At 50.8% G+C, this 24,363-nt stretch overlaps 1 protein-coding gene across 2 annotated transcripts in view; it reads right to left on the bottom strand.

Annotated features, from left to right (window-relative positions):
• The window catches only part of Ksr2 (kinase suppressor of ras 2), a 382,435-nt gene that overhangs the window by 116,735 nt on the left and 241,337 nt on the right, over positions 1–24,363 (bottom strand). For both annotated transcript variants that reach the window (XM_015997400.3, XM_076561093.1), the window contains exon 6: positions 3,165–3,234. In XM_015997400.3, the coding sequence (XP_015852886.1) occupies positions 3,165–3,234 (70 nt within the window). The remainder of the gene's footprint in view (positions 1–3,164; positions 3,235–24,363) is intronic.

Genomic DNA, 24,363 nt, shown 5'->3' with positions numbered 1-24,363 from the left:
GCAAGAGGGGATGACGGGAAGCCTATAAACCCTGGATTCTGGTCCTGCTTGTTCCAAACAGGTGATAATTAAGTTCAATTAAGTTTGCTTAAACCAGGAAGCTTCAGTATCCTTGCCTATAAAGTGGAAGTAATCTTGACATCGACCTCGGGGGTTATATGTTGAAGGTGTCCTAACACCTGGCACACAGGTAACGCTCAATGAATCGGTCTGTGTCAGTCATTACCTTGAGTGTTCATTATGGTCATTTATTCACTCGACAAACACCGTAGGTGGCCTGCAAGTTCAATTCTATAAGCGAGCAGTGAACCTCCAAATTCAGGAGCAGAGGAGAGCTGCCCCTGACCAATGAAAGCCTGCCTCTTCAGACACCCTCGGTTGGTTCACCTTCCCCCAGTCACCGTCACCTGCTGCAAATACAGTGTGGAAGTCCCCACACAGCGAGGTCACCAAGGCCAGTTGGAAGGCATCAGATTAACTCTCCGATCACCCCTCCTGTGCTGGGCTGTGCTTCCCGCCTTGAGATAGGAGACAGAGGAGCGGCTGGATCCGGCAAAAGTATTGAAGGTTCCCGGGTCACAGTTAATTTTAATTTTCAATTTGTGCCACCCTCGGCAATGGTTGTATGTAATCTCCACTGCCTCCTCCGAGTGCCAAAGGGGAACCTTGGAGGTTATGTAACTCAGAGATGGAGAACTCTGAGGGGGGAAGCTGGCTCCCCTCCGCTGCCATCCCCTCTTTTGGGATCTGGGTCAGCCCTTCGAGCACAGCCAGCCAGCTTCAGCCTGGAGCTGCCACAGCTAAGCAAACAGCAATATTCACCACGGAGATGCTGGCTTGCTGATGCTCCCTCTCCAGCTTTGGACTTGGGCTTAGTTAAGCCCCTTTGGGGTTTGGGATAAGCAGGGCTTATCGGGTCTGTTCTGCAAGCTGGGGCAGCTCAGGGGAGGAGATGGCAAAAGACCCACCGGGCAGCAAGGCAGGAATGGGGGGGGGGGCAGGTGTGAGGGTCCGCTGGCAGATGTCTCCCCTCTTCAGCTTTGGCCTGTCCCCTGGGTTGCCTGGCTTTGTCCTGTTGCCTGGCTCTTGCTGTGATAATTCCAATGACAGAGTGAGATCTGCTGCGGGTGGTGGGTGTTTTTTGTGAGACAGGATTTTTTCATGATGCCCAGGCTATCTTTGAACTCTTAACTCTCTGCCTTACCCTCCCGTGTGCTGGGACTGCTAGTGTATACCACTAGACCTGACAACCTAGGGAATGGGATGTTAGCACATGTTTCTTTTCAAGGCTGGGGGGGTCTCTCATTCCTGACATCTAGCCTGGGGTGGGGTTGGGGGGGAATGCAGGGTGAGGCTGAAGAGTAACACCCATCAAGGGGCTGTCACCTCACTAGGAAGCCAGCTATGGGGCCCGGAGATGGTCAGCCTGCTTCACTCCCCTGGACATCAGCATCCAAAGGTGGGGCACCAGGGCAATGGTAAGAAAGCCCAGAGGGTAGAGCCAGTCAGGTGAGACTGAGGCAAAAGGGTAGCCAACCCAGGGGTGTGGCTGAGCCACAGTGTGACCAAACTGGAGGGGTGGCTGGGCCAGAGAGGCATCTGATACAGAGGGGGAACTGAACCCAGGGATGAGCTGAACCAGGGATTGTGGCCAACCCAGGGGTGGAGCTGAACCAATAAACATTTGAAAAGGCCCTCATCTGAGTCCTCTTCGCTCCACAGATCAGCCTCTAGTCACGGACGGACCTGTCTGTCACTACATCTCACGGCTTCCATCAAGGTCTTTCCAGTTTCCAGTTGTGACATTTTTTTTTTCTTTAAGAACTGATGATGAGCTGTCTCGGGGTGAGTGCAGCCTTGCTCCAGGCTGAGGCTGTGTGTGTCTGTGCCTGGGTTTTCTCCCCGCAGCCCGCTGACAGACCTCTGGGGCTTGTTGAGGTCCCTCTGTTAACTGGCCAGCTCCCCAGGGACACAGACCCATGTCCCACAGCACGGACACTGGGAATCTGCAAGTTGGAGGGATAGCTCCATGAAGGAGCAAGCAAAACATCCAGCTGGCTCCCCTGGGTACAGAAACTCACCAGGGGGGATCTCAGATCACAGGGGCCGAGCTAATTATGCTATAATTACCGGTCAGTCCCCTCCCTCATCTGCCAGGGCCTAAGTCTCCTCATCTATCAGTGAGTTCCCCCATCCTGGTCTGACTCTGCGCCTCCCCCCCCCACCCCCCCGTGAGTCTGTGAGGAAATTGCGGCCATATGTAGAAAGCTGAATTTGAGAGAGTCAAGAAGTTGTTGGAAACAAATTCTAGGCCATGGAGGATCCTGGGGAAGGCCTCCTGCTGGCCCCCTGCTCTGGGGTAACCTCTAAAAATGAGTTTAGCTGGCCATCTAAATGAGTTTCCCGGGTGAAGAGCCCCCACGTGGAGCCTGAAGTCCTTTATGATACAGTGAGGTGTGTGTACGGCCCTTAATATACCGTCTCATTTTGTAGGTAGAATGTATGAACTTATCCCTACAGGAAAAAAAAAGTTTCTCTCTAACTTTGATGCCACACTCTGTAACCTGCTAAACCTGTTTCATGGATGTACAGTTTCATGTTATTTCTTTTCTTTTTTCTTTTTTTTTTTTTTTTTTGGTTTTTCGAGACAGGGTTTCTCTGTGTAGCTTTGCGCCTTTCCTGGAACTCAATTGGTAGCCCAGGCTGGCCTCGAACTCACAGAGATTCGCCTGCCTCTGCCCCCCGAGTGCTGGCATTAAAGGCATGCGCCACCACCGCCCGGCTTCATGTTATTTCTTTAAAGGTCTTGATTATGATATCCCAGGGCCTTCCTTTATTTCATTGTATGCCGTGTGATTTTTTTTGATAATAAAAATGACATTTAAAAAAAATGGAGTCCAGAGACGTTAAGCAATTTCTCACGGCTACAAAGCTTTAGTAGGAGGAAAACAGAACTCAGGTCAGTCTGAGCATAAGACCTCTGCTTTTTAACTGTCCTGTGTGGATTTGATAAGGGCGAGGGTATGATGCAGACACCTCAATCCAACAAAAGACAGAAGGGTGTGGTGGTGTGGAAGCTGGGGATGGGCACATTCCTGGCACCCATAGGTTCAGCACCCCCTACCCCCCCACACACATACACACAGGCACAGCCTCCTACCTACCTGTGCTTGATGGAGTTGCCAAGGTCTCTGCGTGGGATCTGTGGTGACCACCGTGGTACAGACAGTGTGTCTGAGGAGACAAAACAGACAGGAAGGTCAAGGGCTGAGCCAGCTCTACCTGGGCGCTGGAAATAAAAGGGAGCCCCCATCCACTGGCCTCACGCCAGGTAGAGCTCCAGTTTGGGTCACGGGCTCCACTCACAGGAGGCTCCCCAGGCAGGGCAGGCAGCAGATGCCATCAAATATGTCAACTGAGGTCAGGTATGGGAAAGCCCACCTGTCATTGCACTGTTCAGGCTGAGGCAGGATGATAATGATGAGTTCAAGGTCATCCTGGGCTGCAGGGTAATATTCTGTTTCAGAAAGAAAAAAAGCCTGGGCGGTGGTGGCACACACCTTTAATCCCAGCACTCCGGAGGCAGAGGCAGGTGGATCTCTGTGAGTTTGAGGCCAGCCTGGTCTACAGAGTGAGATCCAGGACAGGCTCCAAAACTACACAAAGAAAACCTGTCTCGGAAAAAACAAACAAACAAACAAACAAAAAGTAATACACCAACAAACACAAAGCTGAACAGAAAGCTCTTCAGATATTGCTGATAACGATTTTCAGAATGTCCAGCTGTGTGCAATCTCAACCCATAACTAGAATGAGCAAGTGAGTGCAAGGATGTCTAGGTGAACGGGATGGAGGAAGGAAGGATACCTGGATGGATAAAGGATGGGTAGCTAAGTCGGTAGATGGATGAAGGAGGTTTGTGATGGAGGATAGATGGATAGGCGGATGGCTACATGTATGGATGGATAATGCTGGGTGGGTGGATGGACGGATGGACAAATAAGAATGAGAAAAACAATAAAGCACCCAGACTTCAGACTGGGTACCTGGTCCTGCTTTTTCTTTTCTTTCTTTCATTTTTTTTCATGCCTTAGGCCAAATAGGAGCAAAACCACATCGTCGCAAATGACCAAGTTCTAGGTCCTCTGAGACCTTGAGCATAAGCCCCAGCACACCTCCACTGCTGCCCGCCCCGCTCACCAGCCTCCTGGAAGACCTTGCAGGCAGTTAGACATAAAACAGCAGCTGAGTGAACTAGTGCTGCCTCAGACAGACAGGGAGAGAGGCAAGTGGCCAACCCCACGCCAGCGCCCACTTCTCAGCCAGATGGATGGAGCCTGCTGGGGACTTCAGGGCTGCAGATGTGTGCCTCATTTTTCACAGCCATTGTTATGGAGTGTCGCTCTCACTGGGAGATCTGGGCATGTCAGAACACGTTGGAGAACCTTTAACCCTGGTCATCTCTCTCTTCTGCCTAGTGATGGCCACAGTCATCTGAAAGCTGTTTCCGAGATCTCTATGCCGCCCTTGCAAAGCTGGGACCCTTTTTCTGGCAAGAGCCGATGGTTTTCCAAGCCCCAAATGCTGAAGAAAACTGAGGAGGTGGCGTGATAGTCATAAGCCCCCCAGCCTGCAGAATGTTTAACTAACACAGCCCATTTTACTACTTCATCCAGTTTCTGAGGGAGATAGAAAATGAGAAAAAATGATGTTCTTTAAAAATACTTTTCCGGGCTGGAGAGATGGCTCAGCGGTTAAGAGCACTGACTGCTCTTCCAGAGGACCCAGGTTCAATTCTCAGCACCCACATGGCAGCTCACAACTGTCTGTAACTCCAAGATCTGACACCCTCACACAGACATGCAAAGAGAAAAAAAAAATTTTTTTTTTTTTGTTTTTTTCGAGACAGGGTTTCTCTGTGTAGCTTTGCGCCTTTCCTGGATCTCACTCTGTAGACCAGGCTGGCCTCGAACTCACAGAGATCCACCTGCCTCTGCCTCCCAAGTGCTGGGATTAAAGGCGTGCGCCACCACGCCTGGCAAGAGAAAAAATTTTTAAAAATTAAAAAAAAAAAACTTTTCCATGTCAACTCCTCTTGTAGACTGACATCAGACACAGGAAGAAAAACATTACTCATTAACTCTGAAAGGCTGGACAGGAAAGGAAGGTCAATCTCCTGTGAGTAATCTACAAAACAGGAAGTACTGAATGAGAGTCCACTCATAGGCCATTAGTAATGTCTGACAAAGGTTAGTTGAGAAGAACTGAGAGGAAGAGCAGCGAGATTAATTACTAATATCAGCCATAAGTGAGGAAGGAGGTACTCCTAACAAGTCTTGAGACTGATTATTAATGTCTGCCATGGGTGAGGAAGGAGGTAGTCCTTACAAGTCTCGAGATTGATTAGTAATGTCTGCCATGAGTGAGGAAGGAGGTAGTCCCTCACATGTCGTGTATACATTTACCTCCTCTACAAAAGCAAGAACCAAATCTACACCTTTGAATTCACCTCGGAGCATAGTGCCTAGGGGTAAGTATGTTCTTAGCACAAGTTTGATGAAACCAAGATTCTTACAACAGAAACAATTTATTGAACACTTAGTATGTGCCAAGAAATCTTCTGTGTGTACTTAAAGCCAGAAGCTATGCCTCCTTGCATCCTGTGCCGTAGCTATTCCCTTTGTACAAAGGAAGGCCAGGGAACTCAAGGAGGTGCACTGACCTAGTCAAGGTCACACAGCCAGGTGCTAGGAGAAGCATGTGTAAATATACTCCCTAAAGGGACCAGGGAGACGGTGCTTTGGGTAAAGTGCCTACTGTATGAGCATGAGGACCTGAGTTCAGATCCCCAGCTCCCGTGAAATATTTGGAAATTTCTGAAGACATTCTGAAGGTATCATACTGTGCTTGGGAGTTTGTTACTGGCAGCTAGTGGGATAAAGCCAGAGGCTCTATTCAGCATCCCTTAATACATAGGTGAGAACTTTCCCCATACACGCAACAACTTAAAACATCCCGAGTATCAGTTACATCAAGGTTGGGACTCTTGATCTGGAAGTTTCTATAACTGCCTGCCCCCCGCCCAATAAAGCATCTCAGATGATGCCCCCAGGCTCCTTCGGGCACAGAATGAGTCATCTTGGGCTATGAGCATCTCCCATTAGCTCTGTGTCTTGCTTAGTCCTCATCCGTCCCCTTTGCCCAGGGCAGAAGCAATTAAGCTCCGGGACTGGCTTTCCCGTTCCAGGCTCAGCTGGAGGGGTACATCCTGTCAACTGCATTAAGCTGCAAAGCCTCATTAGTCTGGAGGCTTCGCTCCCTAGGCTCGGCTTCGTCTGTGGGCGTGAGACTCGAACTCCAGCGGCCTCTCTCTGCTTCCTTTGTTTGAGTTTCACTAAACTTGCCAGTGCGAGCCTCAGAGCAAAGGCAAATGGTTGACAGGGAAGAGGGAGGGGGGAAAGAGATATGGAGACTCGAGGCCTTATCATAACAGGGAAGGCAAATAACATTTACGGCAATTAAACCCATCTAGGAACTTCTGCTTAACAACCAAAGCGTCTATTAAGATGTCTCCGTAGCTGCGTGGAAACCTCTTTCCCACCCTAATTTTCTGATAACAAGGCAGAGTCTTGCCCAGCGCGGCTGCCTTCATCTCAGGGGAAGAAAAATAGATGCCTCTTTCAAGATATTTCCAACGCGAGCACATGGAAAGAGGGAGACTTGGGAGGAAGACCGTCCTTGTTCTGAGGTCTGGCTGTAGAAAGCCTTTAAGACACACACACACACCCAAATGGAACAGGAGATACAACCCAGGAGCCACAGCCTTTGAGACCACCTTGGAAGTCCAAGAACAGATGGGGCCAACGTTGATAAAATGTCCAAGTTTTATAAACATTCTGTTTTGCTTGATTTAGTCGGGTTTTTGAGATGGTCTCAGGTAGCCTAGGCTGGCTTCAAGCTTGCTATGTAGCCCAGGCTAGCTTTGAATTCATAATGCACCTGCTTCCACCATGGAGTGCTTCCACCCATTTCAGACTTATGACTCTCTGAGCTATAAGGGGAATACTCGTACGTGGTCTTTAAACCACTGGATTTGTGGTGATCTGTTAGAGCAGTGGTACAAAGCCCTCACAGCTCCAGTACTGTGCCAGGTATGTGGCTTCAAGAATCTGGGATGTAACGAACTGCACAGCCAACTTTTCTACGCTTAAGCTTCTCCTGGGGAAATAAAAAGCAAATGGCTGAACCAGAGAGCGCCCTTTTGGAAAACAAAACAGTCCAGACTTTGGGGGTTTAAGGCAATGGGAACCTGGACTCCAACACTAGAATATTTGCAGGCTGTGCCTAGCATTTATAAGTATATGAGCTCCTGGTAGCCAAGGGGAGTAGATCCTGCCTGTAATTTCAGCATCCCGAGGAGAGTACAGGATAGCCTCAGAGCAAGCTGGCCAGAGAATAGCCATGTGGGTGAGCTCTGGATTGGATTGAGAGACCCCACCTCAGTGAGGAAAAAGAGTGACCAAGGCTGACTCCCAACATCAGCTTCAACACAAATGGAAAAAGAAAAGGAATCCTTGGTATGTCAGAAAAGATGGTGATTTTAGATGCCATTTTAGAGATGGGCAATTTGAGGCAGATCTAAGATGTGACCTGTGGTGAGTCCTTGGGCTGGGAACAGCCCTCCAGCATCAGTGTCCTCACAGCTGCTTCACTGGACAATTGGAAGGCTAGGCACAAAAATGTGCACAGAACTCTGGCCGCTGGACTCGGCATCAATGGAAAGTCTTAATCACGGTGCCTGTCCCAGACATCAGCAGGACTCCCTCAGCCTGTATCTACTCCTTGGACACGGTTGTGGCAGAGTCCCTGACAGAAGACTCAGGGAGGAACGATTCGAATCCACCTCCCAGTTTCTGGGGGGGGGGGGGGGTGGTCTCAGTCCATCACGGCAGAGGATGTGGCCGAGAAAGCTGTCTTGCAGTTGACCAGGAAGCGGAAAGAAATGGAGGCTGGGCTATGACCTTCAGCACTGTTCCTATTGACCCACTTCTGCCAGGCAGACCCGAAGCCTCCCTAGCCGGCACCCCCACCCTGGGAAGGAGCACACCCCTGGAAAGCTGTGTCTACAGGCTACAAAGCACAGCCCACTTGTTGGGAGTCCTACAGCTGAGCGGACTTCTGAAGTCAGTCCCTATAAATCTTCAGCCACGCTCGCCATCTATCACCATGTCCCTTCTCTGATGCAAATGTGGAGATCGTTTTAAGCACCATGCCTTCCTAGAGTCCATGGAAGTCTCTTAATGCCCCTGTAGCGATGAGGCATTCCTAATCCCTTGCCATTTCCATGGAGATAAAGACCTGAACACGTTAATACATACAGCCGGCACTTATTGAGCCCCCACTGTATGGAGGGACACGGGTTATGTGATTTAAATTCAGGATTCCATCTAATCCCATGGTTGCATTTCAGGCAGGGAAGGTGAGATCGGAGCTAGGCCAGTCAAGAGCCAGAGAGCCGATTTGGGAAAATCATAAATGAAATAAAAGTTTCAAGCTATTCTTCAGCTTTCCCTTCACGGACGAGATGGATTCAGTGACAACTTAGCCACATTCAAATTGACTAGAAAATTCTTTGAGCCCAAAAGACATCTGCAACTCATAAAACTTAAACCATGAAACTTTCCTTCTGAGGCCACGGGCTAGGTGCCAGCCCAAGTCCCACTGATTTATCTGGGGTGCTCACAAGGCTTGACTAAAGCTGCCCATACCATTCACACAGCGGCCGAGAACTCTCTTAGCTTTAATATCCAATTCAAATATGATATACATCAGATCTAAAAGCATTTTAATTATGTGCTGTCTCCAAAGGTTACAGCTCCGCGATACTTTGGGGCTGAGTGGAGTTTATTCGCCGACTTAGACCTAACTTTCTCCTGAGACAAATACAGCCCACTTTCCAAGCTTCAAACACCACCACGGAAGTCTCTTGACAAGTTTATATGGGGGCCACACAGCACCGGCTACTGTGCCGAAGAAGCTGGGAGCGACGGCCAAATGTCACTGACCGGTTGATGGCTTGGCTTGGTGGGGTACAGTGCTTGCGGCCCCAAGCCTGACCACCTGAACTCTATCCCTGGGACCCACATGGAAGAAGGAGAGACCAGACTCCCCCAGCTCGCCTCTGACTGCGACATCCACGCCACGGCATGTGTACCAACCCCGAGTCCTCAAACTGAATTGCAATAAACTTGGGAGTTGGCTCAGCAGGCAAAGGTGCTTGCCACCAAGCCTGAGAACCTGAGTTTAATCCCTACAAGGCAGGAAAGAAATCACACAACACACACACACACACACACACACACACACACACACACACACACACACACACACACACACACACTCATAACTGTAAAAGACTCGCAGTCCATTTGATTGGGTTTGGAATCACTTAGGCAGCTCCCCTGAGGGCATACCCATGTTGGTCCTTCCAAAGAGGTTGAACTGAGGAGGGAGACCCACCCTGAACGTGGTGGAAGTGCCACCCCTGGGGGGCTGTGGTTCCAGATTGAATCAAAAGGGACAAAGAGGAAATGGAGCTGAGCACCAGCAGTCCTCTGTGCTTCCGAACTGCAGATGCCATGTGACCTGCCGCCTCACTCTCCTCTCCTTCCCCACCACGATGGGCTACAGCCTCCAACCATGAGCCCCAGGAAAGCCTTTCTTTCCCTCAGTGGCTTGTCACAGTTACAGGAGACGCCACCAGGAAGGCGGCCTTTGATACTGTGCGATGAGGAAATTCTGTGGCAGGAGAGGTTGACAGTGACGCTTGGATGAGATACAGGTGGGTGGCCCTTAGGGACGGAACTGCTCACAAGGATTTGAGGTGGGGCTCCTTGGGATTCCCTGTGGCACTGAGGCCAAGCAAGGGGCAACGGTGATGCTACCCATTCAGGGACAGGGGGTTATTAGTTAATTGTCCCTTGTTGCGACCAAATCACAGCAACACAGAGAAGGAAGAGCTGATGCTGGTTCCCATCATGCAGGGCGGGGCCGTCAGTCAGCTGCTGAGGACTGCTCACATCCGGGAGGACCAAGAGGCAGAGTCTGGAAAGGAAGTGGAACTGGACTATCCATGTTAACTCCCACTTCCTCCAGGCAAGCCACACCTCCTAAAGACCTTACAGCTTTCCCAAACAACAGCTCCACCCGCTGAGGCTGGAACATTCAATCCTACAAGCTTGTAGAGGACATTGCATACCCAAACCCCAACACCACATAAATGGAGGTGCTGAGGTCAAGCCAATGGCTCCATGTGTGTGGCTTAAGATGGAGACCTACCCTTGAACGTGAGACTCCTAAGGAGACAGAGAAAAAGCCCTACCAAGGCGTCAATTCACCCAGTGCAACTTCAAGGGAAGAGCAGGGAATTTTCCAGTAAGCCGATGTGTGACCAACATCAGCTCCGTCACTGATAAACCGAGGGACCTCGGCGCCCTTACTTCCCCGACTCTGACATAAAAAGGGAATCATAGAGTCTCCTCGCGGGGCTCTTAGAGGGATGGAGGGGGCTGTGATTAGAAGTCGCTCGGCACAAAGCCTGACGCACTGTTGCTACTGGCCTGCTCATCAGCATCATCATTCTTCCTCTAGAATCCACAGGCCAGTGGGAACGTGGCAGCGCTCTCCCCGCCAACTGTGATTTAGGGCAGAGGTCAGTACACTTGACCCTTGAGTCTAATGAAGCCTGTTGTCGGGTTCCGGAAATACACTTTGATTGGCACGTAGCCACGCTCAGACACTGACGTGTTGTTTGTGGCTGCTCGCTTGCCTCGCTTGCAACAGACTCGAGAGGCGATGACGGAGACGATATAACTCACGAAGTCAAAAATAGTCACCAGTGACTGGACTCTTGGAGAAAAAGTTCACCGATCCCGGGAGGAACTCATTTCCTTAGCTAATTAGACGTCTTCCCTCCCCAGCCCCACCTTGGGGCCACTAGACCTTGACTCAATGCCCATTTCTACTACTTGCTGGTGGAAACTCTGACAAATGACCAACCCCAAATCTACATGAGTCCTCGGTGTCCTCTCTTTGCTTAACCTAGCAGTGGCTGGGCACAGGGAGGCTCACAGGAATCTTAGCCAAAACGTTAACCCCAGGGGCTCAGTTAGTAAGGTGTTTCCTAAATAAGCCCGAGGACCTGAGTTCAGATCCCCAGCACCCATGTAGAAAACCGGGTGCAGCAGTATGCATCTGTCACTGGAGCACTGGGGTTGGTAGGCAGAGACAGGGGGATCCCCAAGGCTTGCTGGCCAGCCCGCCTAGCCAAGTAGGCAAGCTCCAAGTTTAGTGAGAGACCCTTTCTCAAAAACTAAGATGGAGCTGGGTGGTGGTGGTGGTGGTGGCGGTGGCAGCACACACCTTTAATCCTAGCACTCGGGAGGCAGAGCCAGGCGGATCTCTGTGAGTTCAAGGCCAGCCTGGGCTACAGAGTGAGTTCCAGGACAGGAACCAAAACTACCCAGGGAAACCCTGTTTCAAAAAAAGAAAAAAAAAAAAACTAAGATGGAGTGTGACTGAGGAAGACACAATACCAGCCTCTGACCTCCACAGGAGTACACATACATGTACATGCACACACATGACCATGCACAAACATATACCACCTGAACACAGACGCTAGCCTGTGCCTCCCTCCATTTTTCCCTCTTCTCCCCCTCATTCCTTCCTCCCTCCTTTCTTTACTCCCCTCCCCCCTTTTCCTGAGACAGAGTCTCATGTCGCTGACAATGGCCTTGAACTCCCGATCCTCCAGCCTCCACCTGCTGAGTGCTGGGATTACAGGCCTGCACCACCCTGCCCAGCTCGGCTTGCGTTCTTCCTGTCCCCTGCTGTCTGCTGGTAGAATCCTCCTGGAGACACCACCATCCCTGATGACAGGTCACTGCTGAAATCATGTCAACTCACGGAGCAGGGGAACGGGGACATTAACTCTCCCCCGCTGCTGTCTGGCTTCATTAATGAGATTTTTCTAGTTGTTACTTTATCAAAGGAGAAAAAGGACCTTGAGGATATGTGAGCCAGCGGAGGCGGGCGGTGGCTATGGGAAAAAGGGGGATGAAGGAGATAGATGCCTTCCGGGAGTGTGGAAAACTACCCTGGAAAGACCGGAAAGGGAGGGAGAGAGTCCACTGAGAAAATGGTAGGTGGACGATGGGGGTGTGTGGGAGGGAGAAACCGGAAGAGAGGGGAAATTGTTTTATTCCAGGAATGAGCCCCCCAGATTACCCATCCCAAGCGAAGAGGGTGTAGCAAGAAGACATCACGGGAGGGTCTCTATCCAGTCTGTACCACCTCTCCCCTCCACCCTGGTGCTGGTTAAGGTCATAGGCCCTAGAGAGAGCTTTCTACTGCCCCTTTCCTAAACCAAAATAATTGCTAACTGAAGTCTAAATACTTCTTACACTCACGCGTAAATCCAACCCTTACCCCACACCTAAGAAGCTTCCTTTGGCAGCAGATGGAGACTCCTATGGAAATCCCACAACTGGTCAAAATGCAGAGACAACTTCCCAGGGGGTGCCCAACCTCACCAGATACATCTACACCCAACTCCTACATCTAAAGTCCAGGGGACATCATGGAAGGGGAGGAAAGAGACCGTAATAGCCAGAGGACCAGACACCTGCTGGGAGATTGTGTCTTCTAGGTTTGACAGGGCAGCTGCCCCCATGTCATCCTGACAATGGGGTCACCTAAACAAGATCTACACAGTAACACCACCAGAGGACGTGCCAGTGTGGATGAGGGAAATCTCTCCCGAGGCTTCACCCCCTAGACAAATAGCTATAGGAAGTCAATGACTGTGGAGAGAGGGAACATTGTTTTTATTCCAATAAAAATACAAATACTTATTATTTGTAGCTAGAGTTTTCCTGCCTGGCCCACAGTCAGGACAAATCTCTGTCACCTGCCAGTCCCACAGCCGCTCAGACCCAACCAACTAAACACAGAGACTTATATTGCTTACAAACTGTATGGCCATGGCAGGTTTCTTGCTAACTGTTCTTATAGCTTAAATTAATCCATTTCCATAAATCTATACCTTGCCATGTGGCTCGTGGCTTACCGGCATCTTCACATGCTGCTCATCATGGCGGCAGCTGGAGTGTCTCCCTGACTCAGCCTTCCACTTCCCAGAATTCTCCTCTCTCCTTGTCCCACCTATACTTCCTGCCTGGCCACTGGCCAATCAGTGTTTTATTTATACAGAATGATATCCACAGCACTGAGCCCCCAGATTACCCATCCTAAGTGATCACCCCTAAACACACGTATATATGAGCAACACTAAATGGACTTCGTAGGTTGTATACATGCATTTGATACATTAATATACACACAATGATAATTAAAGAATTGTGAATTTGAGGGGACACATGGAAAACTGGACAGGGTAGAGGGTGGAATGATGTAAAAAGGGTACTCACGTATGACATTTTCAAAAAAAATTTAGATGAAAAACAGGAAAAAACAAGGTGGAGCAACTGAGAGATGACTTTGGGATCTCGCAGGAAGGTGTGACCACAGTTATTCTGATACCCTCTCCCTTTAAAAACGACTGTTGCCACCTGGCCTCTGAATCCTGACCACCAATTGTCCCCCTCCTTAAGTCTCCATAAACCAAACCTGTGGACAGAGAAGGCATCACTCCATTGTGGGAATGATGGGTGGAGAATCGAAGATGTCAACGGTCAGGTGGGGAAGTGACAGAAGGTGGTGGAAACTGGGGGGACAGTGGTGGCCAGGAGCCAGCAGGAGCGGTAAGAAACATGAGGTCATGAGGGGCCGCTCCAAGGACAGGAGGGGGCAGAGGGAGCTGTCTTCCCCGGGATCTGAAGACAGACAACACATCTGGAAGCCTGCCTTTCATCCACTCTCCCGCCTCATGTTTTTACTGCTAGGCTTTGAAGAGAAGAAGGGGACATGCTGAGATGTCAAACTCATTCCGTGGACCGAGAGGACACACTCACAACAGCAATGGAAATCAAATATTAACATCTAGAAATCTAGAAAAACTCCTGAGGGTGACAGTCAGCCCTGCTCCGTTCTGTTTTGGGGAAGCACTCGTGAGATCAATTTGTCCACAGGGAATTCGGGGGGGCTGGAGAGGGACCACTCACCTAGCACCCTGGGGGCAAGGTCCTGCTTAAATGGCAAGTGGTTGGTGGCAATGGTTTGTGTCACCTTGGAACGTGGGACAATCCAATGTCATTATCCTAAAGGCCTCCGGGACAGTGGGTAGGTACTTCAGTGGCTAGGAAAAGAGGCAGCTCCTCCCCCAAGTATGTGACAGAATTAAGTGAAGGCTGTCATTGTTACCATCTGAGCCTTTGCCTGGCATTCTCTGGGGGCTATATTCTCATCATGACCCGAAGCAGCTGTGTGTGTGTATGTGTGTGTTTATGATGGCACAGGTGTGTGTGTGCACGTGTGTGGAGCGAACCTGCACACATGCGCACATGCACTTGGAGGCCTGAGGACAACCTTGGCTGTCATTTCTCAGATGCCAGTCACCTCTTTTTTTTTTTCTTTTCTTAACACAGGGTCTTCTCATTGGGGTATAACTTCACCCAGTGGGTTAGACTAGTTGGCCAGCAAGCCCCAGAGATCCACCTGTCTCTGCCTCCCCAGTGCTGGGGTTTCAAAGGTACACTGCTCCATCTGGCTTTAAGACTTTTTTAAAAATTGCACCCATTTCCTTACTGTCTCACTTAGGGTTCCTATTGCTATGAAGAGACACCATGACCAAGGCAACTCCGGAAAAGGAACGCATTTAATTGGGGGCTTGCTTACAGTTGCCGAGGCTCAGTCCACGGTTATGGCAGGGACCGTGGCTGCACGCAGGCGGGCAGGCGTGGCATTGGAGCAGTAGCCAAGAGCTCTACATCCTGGTCCCCAGGCATACTTCCCCCAACAAGGCCTCACTTCCTCATGGCTCCATAGGGTCCCTATATAGTGCTGTCATGGAGGGGGACATTTCAGATTCAAACCTTAACACTAGCAATTCTAACACGCTGACCCGTTTGTGGGCTGCCCGCCTGAGGGGTCTACATTAGTTTGCCTGGTGAAGGCTTCCGACAGTCAAGTCTGCATCACTCTCCTTGCCCCTGTATCCTCAATAAACAAGTATGGCCATGACGGGCTCAGGGCAGCACCTTTACAGGTATTTGTGAAATGAATGAATGAATGAATGAATGAATGATCCACCTTGTGACCACCTTGTGGTTTCATTTTACAAGCAGGAAAAGTAACATTTGGGGATCCCCCCCGAGGACAATGACATTCTGACACTGACATGAACTGGAACCCCCCCCCCATGGCACAGCTCCATGGCTGAATGCTCCGAGACTCTACTGTCTGATTAGATCTTCTGGAAGGAGAAGAGACCCACAGCAGGGCTGAGTGCCGGGGGTCCCCTGCTTGTGCATTCTCCCAGGAGAGAAGCAGGAGTAGGGCGGGGGCATCCTGAAGACTCTGAGAAACACCGGGCCGGGCTGGTGGCACAAAGCCACCTCCCAACCGTGTCCTCAACCTGACGAGTGATGATGATGAATGGGAAGAGGCTGGCTCGCTGCGCCTGGCTCGGACGTAAATGAGGATAAAACGAGAGTTGACAGACAGAAGCCCAGGTGGCCATCATCTCAAACGTACCGATGAAGGGATAAAGGCAGCCGGCCTGGGGTCCCCATCCATTTCAATAGTAAATGGTCGCACGCCGAAATCAAACTAACAGCAATGACGGTAACAGAGGTGACGGGTTGGGGCGTGGCAGAGAGAGGGGGACCCTGAAGCCCAGGCATGGATGTGCAAGTCGGATGGGGTGTTTAGACTCCAATGCAATCGGAAGTCTCCCACCGCCAAGAGCACAGAGACCCTCTTTGTCCTCGGAGGCAGCGTGGGGTTGGCTTGCAGCATGGAGCAGAACGTAAAGGCTGGCTCCATGCTGTCCCGACTCCGCCATCTGAGGTCTTCCCCTTTTTGGACCTCTTTCCCTATAAAAACACAAGGAGGGGGAAACCATCTCACAGTGCTGGACACTGGACTATGCAAACAACCAGCACACAGTAGGCGTGCAACAAAAAAGAGCAGTGACTGAGGTATCTCACTGCCAGTGTTCCTGAGCAGCCTTCTCCCTGGCTGGAGGTGACAAGACACGGGAAGAGACTATTGGGGAGGGAGGCCGTGACTGGGGGGACGCATCCCTGAGTTATGGGGAGGACAGAGCTGTCTGAGTCTCCAGCCATCTATCCCCCTCCTATCAGCCTGTCCTCGAAGCGTGTCCACAGCCCTGGCTCTCTGGGAGTGATGGATGGGGCCCGAGTTCCCCACACGCTACATCATCAATTACTCACACATTTATTGCCTTGAACTGAGTTTATGGAACTTAAATCAGACCCATTTGGAGTTGTCTGAGCTGAAAATTCTCCCCAGTGGAAATGTGACGTTTTAAATTATGCAGCCACCTTCGACTTAACGTTTGGTGGAAGTTAATCGTCCGTGGGACAAAAGGGCTGAGGAGATGTTCCCCACACAGGCTCATTCCGTGGAATTTACTGCCTTACGGGGCTCCATGGGGACAGTGCCGATGAACCCAGCTATCAGGGACCCTCGGCTAGGCACCACTGGGTCTGAGCTTTAGGCAATCGATGCCTCCCTTGACCCGAGAGGTGTCACGCCATCTATATTTTGTGGCTGCTGTAGAGACGGCATACTGATGGATCACAGTCCAAGGTCAAGTCAGGGTGTTCATATTCCAAAGTGTGTCTCTCTTAAGCATCACTGAGAGGCGGCGAGGATGTCTGTTGAAATGACGGGTGCCGTGGCAAGCTCTGCAAGTGAGGTCACTGGGGCTAGAGATCTGTTCCGACAGGGTGTGTTCAACATCCAAAGGCATCAATAGCACAGTGAGGTGGAGCCCCAGTCCCCAAAAACCCAGAGATAAAAAAGGGAAGCTGACTGTTAAGAGTAAGCATGCTCACCCTAACAGATAAGAGGACGTAGAAACAGTACCTATGGATCGACACGACAGACTCAGTCCAGGCAGGTCCAGTCCCCTCCTCCCAGACCGAGCCAAGAGTCCCTGCAGAAGTCCCAGGTTTCAAACAGCCAACTCATACAATGAGCCCAGGACGCGGCACCACTGCCCAGATGCCTCGGGGGGGGGGGGGCTTTGCTCTGGAGGAGGTGGGAGTGGGGGGTGGGCTGGGGGGAAGGGGAGGGGGGCGGGAAGGGGGAGAACGGGGGAATCTGTGGCTGTTATGTGGAACTGAATAGTGTTGTAAAACAAAATAAAATAATAATAAAAAATAAAATAAAATAAAATTTGGTAAATGAAAAAAAAAAAAAGAAAGAAAGAAACCGTACCTATGGTTTTTGTCATTATTGAATGTGACCCTCAGGGACAGTCACTAATATACAGAGACATTTGGGGGTTGTCACAACTCCAAGGGGAGCGGTAAGGATGGGTAGAGACCAGGGCACACTGATCAACATCTTACAAATGAACATAACAGCCCGCCACGAAGAGTTGTCCAGCCCCACGTGGCCAGAGTGGGTGTTGAGAATTCTCTGCCTGAATGCCCAGAGGGGGAACCTTGATCTTCGATTCAACACATGGACAGATTGTGGTGGGTTGAACAGGAAGTGCCCTCCACAAGCTCACACCTTGGTTCCTAGCTAGTGGGCCCAATTTGGGGAGGCTGTGGAAACTTCAGCAGGTCAGACTGACCTAAAGGACTAGGGTAAGGTCCTTCAGAGTATCTTATCCCTGGTGACTTTCTGTCGACCGTGATGTGACCAGCTCCCCATCACGCTGCCGCCACCACCACCGTGATGCTCTGCCCAAGCCCATGAGGCCACAGGGCCAGAGGCTGGACCACCTGAAACTGTGAGCCAATGCAGGCCCTTCCTCCCTCACTTCTACCAGATCGTATGGTCACAGTAACAAGAGAACCAACTAATACACAGATCTCTAAATGGGGACTGGACAACCATGAAGAGAGTCACAACTTGATCTTCCTAGGGATGTCCCTCCAGGGGACAGAGCTCTTTGGGTCTGGATATTGCTGTGGGATATCTTTCTGTACACTGTGAATATGTGTTGCTCTGATTGGTTGATACATAAGGCTGCATTGGCCTATGGCAGGGAGGATGGAGCCAGGCAGGAAAATCCAAGAGAGATAGGGGGAGGAGAAAGGAGAGGAAGGAGACGCTGCAAGATGCTGCCAGGAGAAGCAAGATGTGCAAATACCGGTAAGCCACGAAGCCATGTGGCAATGCATAGATGAATAGACATGGGTTAAGTTGTAAGAGCTAGCTAGTGAGAAGGCTGAGCTATTAGGCCATACAGTTTGTAAATAATATGAGCCTCTGTGTGTTTACTTGGGACTAAGCGGTTGAGGGATGTGGGAGGGAGAGATGCATCCTGACAGCGGGGCCTGGCAGGACCGGAGAAATCTTCTGGCTGCAGGATATGGCTTGTGTTCATAGCCCTTTCCTAGTAAGGACAGCTGGATTCCCCATGGGGAACCCATCTGGAGCTGAGGCAGACTGAGCCCCTATCACCTGGGATAGAGCATCCTCCTGCCTGGTGTACTAAAGGGCTCGGTAGTCTGACTTCTGAACTCTTGTGATGATTGGTTCAGACAGAGGCATACAACTCAAGACAGCCAATCAGAGTTCATGAAAAGCCCTGGGATCTTCATCACCCCTCCCTTCCCCTCCCCTCTTCTCCCCTCCCCTCTCCTTCTTTCTTCCCCTTCCAGGAGCTCATGAGCAGCTAGCTGCACACGTGAGCATCCACAGGGAGGGTCTGCCGGATGCAGGAGGAAGTTGGCTCATTAGGAAAGCGTGGAAACCGGGGGTATAGCTACATCATCAGGGCCCCTCGGCTGCTTCGGACACAAGCCAATCTTTATTTCATACACTAAAGCAGTTGTTTTGCCAGATGTGGTGGCTCACAACTGAAACGCCAGCCCTCAGGAGGGTGAGGGAAGATGATGAGAATACATTCAAGGATAGCCTGAGCTATGTAGTGAGACAACCCTGTCCCCTCCCACCCCCCAACACACAAAACCGAAACTCCTAACAGTTGTTCTGAGGCATCCACTCTTACTGGCCAGCTGCTGATGGGCCTTATCAGTCTTACTAGGTAATTCCCACAATGATCCTATGGCTGCCTCTCATATTTATTGTCACCTGAGGATCAGCGACAGAAGCCAGCCAGGAAAGGATAAGCTATTCACAAGGACTGGAGTCAAGATGAAGACCCAGGAATGTGCCCAAAGTTCAACTCTAACTCCATACCCAGAGAAAGCAGGCTGGCCCTGCCTGAATTCTTCAAACTTTTCACATAGCCGCCATCCTGCTCCCCACTCCATGTTCAACAGAAAAACCACCTGCCAAGGACTTTGTAAACTACAAAACCTATTGAACACTGACAAGCAGAGAGTCAAGTCTGGTTAAAAAGCGTTTCACTAACTTGCCCAGGCTAGACTCGAACTCACTCTGTAGCCCAAGTTTGCCTTCAATTTGTGATCCCTTGCCTTGGCCTCCTAAAGAGCTGGGTAGGCAAGCCTGCACCCCCAGGTCAACTATTTCCAGGCATTTCACCCACTCTTAGCCCTGGGCTAATGATCCCCACGTGCCGTGTGTCTGTGTCAACACTGGGCTCCTTAGAACACCACTCACCGCTCAGTTGCCTGGTAAGCGTGAGGGCCTGAGCTGGCCTCCCCAGAGACCACAGGAAAATCTGGACAAAAAGACATGAGTCTGTAACCCTAGGGATGGTGTGATGGAATGTAGAGCCATGCAGATCTCCGGAACTCACTGGCCACTTAGCCTGGACCACTCTGTGAGGTTCCAGACCAGTGAGAGACCCTGTCTCAAACAGAAGATGGGAAGCAAAGAACCACACCTGAAGTTATCTCCTGACTTCTATGTGTGCACCATGCACACATGCACTGCGCTCACCCTCAACCCCTTCCACACCCTGCACACACCACCCCTTGCTGGACCCTCCCCCTGAGAGCAGCCGCCTCTTCTTCTTCTTCTTCTTCTTCTTCTTCTTCTTCTTCTTCTTCTTCTTCTTCTTCTTCTTCTTCTTCTTCTTCTTTTCTTCTTCTTCTCCTCCTCCTCCTCCTTCTTTCTTCTTCTTCTTTTTTTTTAAGAGCTGAGGACCAAACCCAGGGCCTTGCGCTTGCTAGGCAAGCGCTCTACCACTGAGCTAAATCCCCAACCCCAAAATGCAATTTTCTAACAAGTTTAGCATGACTTCCATGCAACTGTCCTTGGGACCTATCAAGGAGATTCACTACTCCGCATCAGTTTCTCTGCCTTGGCACTAGTGACATTCGGGGCGGGGCCCTGCTGCACACTGTAGAAGAACACTGAGCAGCTGGCATGTCTACCCATGAGCGGCCAGCAGCATCCCCATTCCGTGAGCTGTGACACATGAAAGCACCTCCAAACACTGTTGCGGGTCTTTGGGGTGGCCAGCCTTTCTCCTACCTGAGGACCATTGCGTGGGAAGAGTAGAAAACACTGCACAACCTCCTCCATGTTGGAGCGGTCGGTCTGGTACCTGAGTCTTAGCAAGAGTAGGTACAGTGGAGAGAGAGACACCTGCAAGGCAGTGGGGACTAAGGACATGTTACAAGAAGCCCATCTGCATTCGTTCCTGCCTGGAGGGACCCTGAGCACCCCAATGCCAAGCCTGCTATTCACAAGGACCTCCCCAGTGTGGTCAAGCAGCTTCAGGTCTTACCAGCTAAGTGGCTCATTGGCTTCTTAAAGTTCCCCACAAGTTCCCAGAGAAACTACCTTTCCCAGGTGTCATGCACGACTCAGCCCTGTAACTGGGGGGCGGGGAGGGGGCGGGGATGTAAGCAGGCAACCTTAGCTAATTGTGGAAAATGGGTGTGGGCTGGCAAAGGCGCTCGCTCGGGGCTGGTGCTCAAAAAACACCTGATTGCAGCTACAGAGGAGAAAAAAGCACCCAGGTTCCTCAGACTCAGCAAACCAAAGCAGAAGGTATAATCGCCCCAGGTTTTCAAAAGCCACATGGCTGAGGGCTGGGGAAATCAAGAGGCATGGGAATCGGGCCTGATAGAGGGGTGTGGATGCAATCAGAGAGGTTTTCAGAGCCCCCCCCCCCCCGCCGCGCCATGACACCTGCCTTGATTTTCTATAGAGTTTGGCTCTGAATGTGCCCCAGGCCACACCCCCTCTGCCTTTACCTGCCTGCCCCCCATCCTTGTTAGCAGGAGGGCGCCCTAATGACGGCTCCCTCCCCTTGATCACCACCATCACTTATGTGAAAGTGGAGGAAAACACATTCTCCAGACCGATCATCTACACCTCTGCCTCTCACCTTGCAGGCAGCCCAGTGTCTTAGCTCTGTCAATAGGACCTTGATTCTGGGAGGCTGAAATGTGGGTTTTCATGACTGAAGAAAGCCAGCTCAGCCCACTCCAAGTCCTGTGGGGCGGGGGGGGGGGGGGCTGTTTTTGCACCTGCTCCTTTTTCACCTCTTTCCTATGAAGAAAACTGTTCAGGGTGGGGACAGAGGGTGGGGACACCTGTGCTTGCAGGGAGCCGGGTGACGGCGGCAGCCCGGCCTCTGGCTAGGTTTCTCCACCTCTCTGAGTCTGCTGACTTTCTTGTTTGCTGTATAAGGATTTGAACAGAAAGCCCTGCGGAGCTGTCAGATGAAGGATGACCTCTGGAGTCAGGCACCTGCTTCTGTAACTTGGGATTTTATAAACTTTGGCCAAGTTCTTGCTTACCCTCTCCAGGCTTCACCTAACTCCTGTTCCCTCATCGGAGCAACTCTGTGCTTATAACAGCAGCAGACACCCAGCGGGCACTTCACTAAGACTGTTTAAATGTATACTACACTAGTTTGTTCTGTGTGTGCATGTGTGGAGGTCAGAGGCCAATTTGCAGGAGTCAGATCTCTCTTTCCACCATGTGGGTCTCAGGGATTGAACTCAAGTACTCGGGCTTTGCAACAAGCCCCTTTACCCACTGAGCCACATGGCAGGCCCCCTAATCCAGACCTGTCTGCTTCCTACTCAGCCTGTAAAGGAACTAGAGGAGGAGTGGATAGCTTGCGCATGGGCCTTTAACTAACTGATTGATAAATTAGTTTCTCCCCCCACCTCTGTGTGTGTGTGTGTGTGTGTGTGTGTGTGTGTGTGTGTGTGTGTGTGTGTGTGTGTGTGTTTTGCTGGAGACTGAACCCAAGGCTCTGCACACGTGAGGCAGGTGTTTCTACTGCTGAGGTGCATCCTCAGCCCCTTCTTAGTTAGCTTGAGACAGTCTTGCTAAGTGACCCAGGCTGGCCTCAATCTTGTAGCCCAGGGGAGCCTCCAGCTCACTCTGTAGCCCAGGATAGCTTGGAAGCTGGCTTCTTGAGTAACCGGGATTGCAGGCATACACCACTACGCCCTTCCCATGCTCACTCCTCTAGAATCAAAGTTCATGGTGGGGTCTAATGCACTGGGAAGAAAGGTGCCCCCCTACAAATTCATACTTAGAAACTCCAAATGTTTGGAGGCAGGGTCGTACTAGGTCTGTGTGGCTTTGAACTAATGGTCTCAATAATAACAAGGACCAGACACATGGTGGGGGCTGAGCAGGGGGAGCAGAGCTCAGGGCACAGAAGGGAGGGATGGGAATGAGCAGCTTCAAGCTAAGGGGGTCGGTCCAGGGCTGCTGTGGCCCCCGCAGCACCAAGAGAGGAGGACAGATGATGAGGACCTGGACCTGGCACGGCCTCTATACAGTTCCCAACCATTTTCATGCTCTGATGGAGAAGGGGTTCCCACTTAATACCCTTCCCTTCCTTCAGCCATCCCCTGGAAGCAGGAAGGCTCAGCCATGGGCTGTCAACACTCAGGTTTGATTATGATTCCCTTCAAATGGACATTGTGGACACTTGTGTCTAGCTTCTTAATTGTTAGTAAAAATAAAATGCAATTCCTCGATGTGTATGAGTGCTCTGTCTCATGCTTGTCTGCACACCGCATACATGCCCAGTACCTGCAGAGGCCAGAGAGGGTATCACGTGCCCAGAACTGGAGTTACAGTGAGCAGACATGTGGATGCTGGAAATCAAACCCTGGTCTTCTACAAGAGCAACCAGTGCTCTTAAGCACTGAGCCATCCCTCCAGCTCCTTAACATCATGCTTTTGAGATTCATTCATGTTGGAACACATATAAGTACTTCATTCTTTTTGAGGACTGAATAATATTCCATTGCATGTGTAGACACTACACACACATACAATAACCCACGACTCCCTTCATCTGCTAATGAACGAATAGGTCATTTCCACCTTAGCTGCTGCCCACATTCATATGCTTGAAGACCTGTTGTAAAGGTCTTGGGGCACACATCCAGGAGCACACTGCTGGACATGTACTAATTCTGTGTTTGGGAGTCATAGTCGAACTGCACTCCCTAGAAGCTGGCTGTTAACAGTTGGCCTTCCCTGGGCAGGATCTGACTGGCAGGGATAGATTGCTAAACTCTGAGCAAGAAGGGCCATATGAAATCCCAGCGCCTGCACACAAGGGAACAGGGCAGGCAGAGAGAAAAGGGAAACAGGAAGGTTCGTCCTGGTTTAATTGGTTTTCTTAATTTTTATAGAGATGTGGATGAAAGGAAATTAAACACTCTCTTCACATATACATATATTTTATAAACAATGTAAGATATATTGGAACTAAGGAGATGGCTCAGCCAGGAAAATGCTGGCCAGTGCAAGCATGAAGGCCTGAGTTCGAATCCCCTGCGCCCACATTAGCTAGGCACTGCGGCACATAACTGTAAACCCAGCCCTGGAGAGGCAGACACAGGAGGATCCCTGGGGATTGCTGGGAAGCTAGTCGGGACAATGGGCAAACAGAACAGACTCTAGACGGGGAGCCTGAGGAGTAAAGTATGGCTACCCCTGATCCTGTGGGCCAGTACGCCCTCCTGACCCCAGGCTGGGACCCTGAGCCTCAACTTTCTCCTCAACACAAGACCCTCCACGGAGAAGAAACACAGGCCAAGCTGGGCACTGTCTGGACCAGAGCTCCAGTCCCCAGCTGGTGTCCACAGGGGAGGAGACCGCACAGGGAGAAGCGGCTTGATGGGCAGTGGGTGACCCCGCTGTCATATCATTGACAGGAGATGAGGCTGGAGATGTTGTGGCTCCCGGCCTGAGAGACAGATGTGACAGGAGGCTACGGGGCTTCTGATGCCTCTGGTGCCCTTCTGAGAGAGGAGGGCACATCCAGACACACAGACA

Source organism: Peromyscus maniculatus, chromosome 23 (assembly GCF_049852395.1).
Source record: "Peromyscus maniculatus bairdii isolate BWxNUB_F1_BW_parent chromosome 23, HU_Pman_BW_mat_3.1, whole genome shotgun sequence".
NCBI lineage: Eukaryota > Metazoa > Chordata > Mammalia > Rodentia > Cricetidae > Peromyscus > Peromyscus maniculatus.
This window is presented reverse-complemented; position numbering and strand designations above follow the sequence as displayed.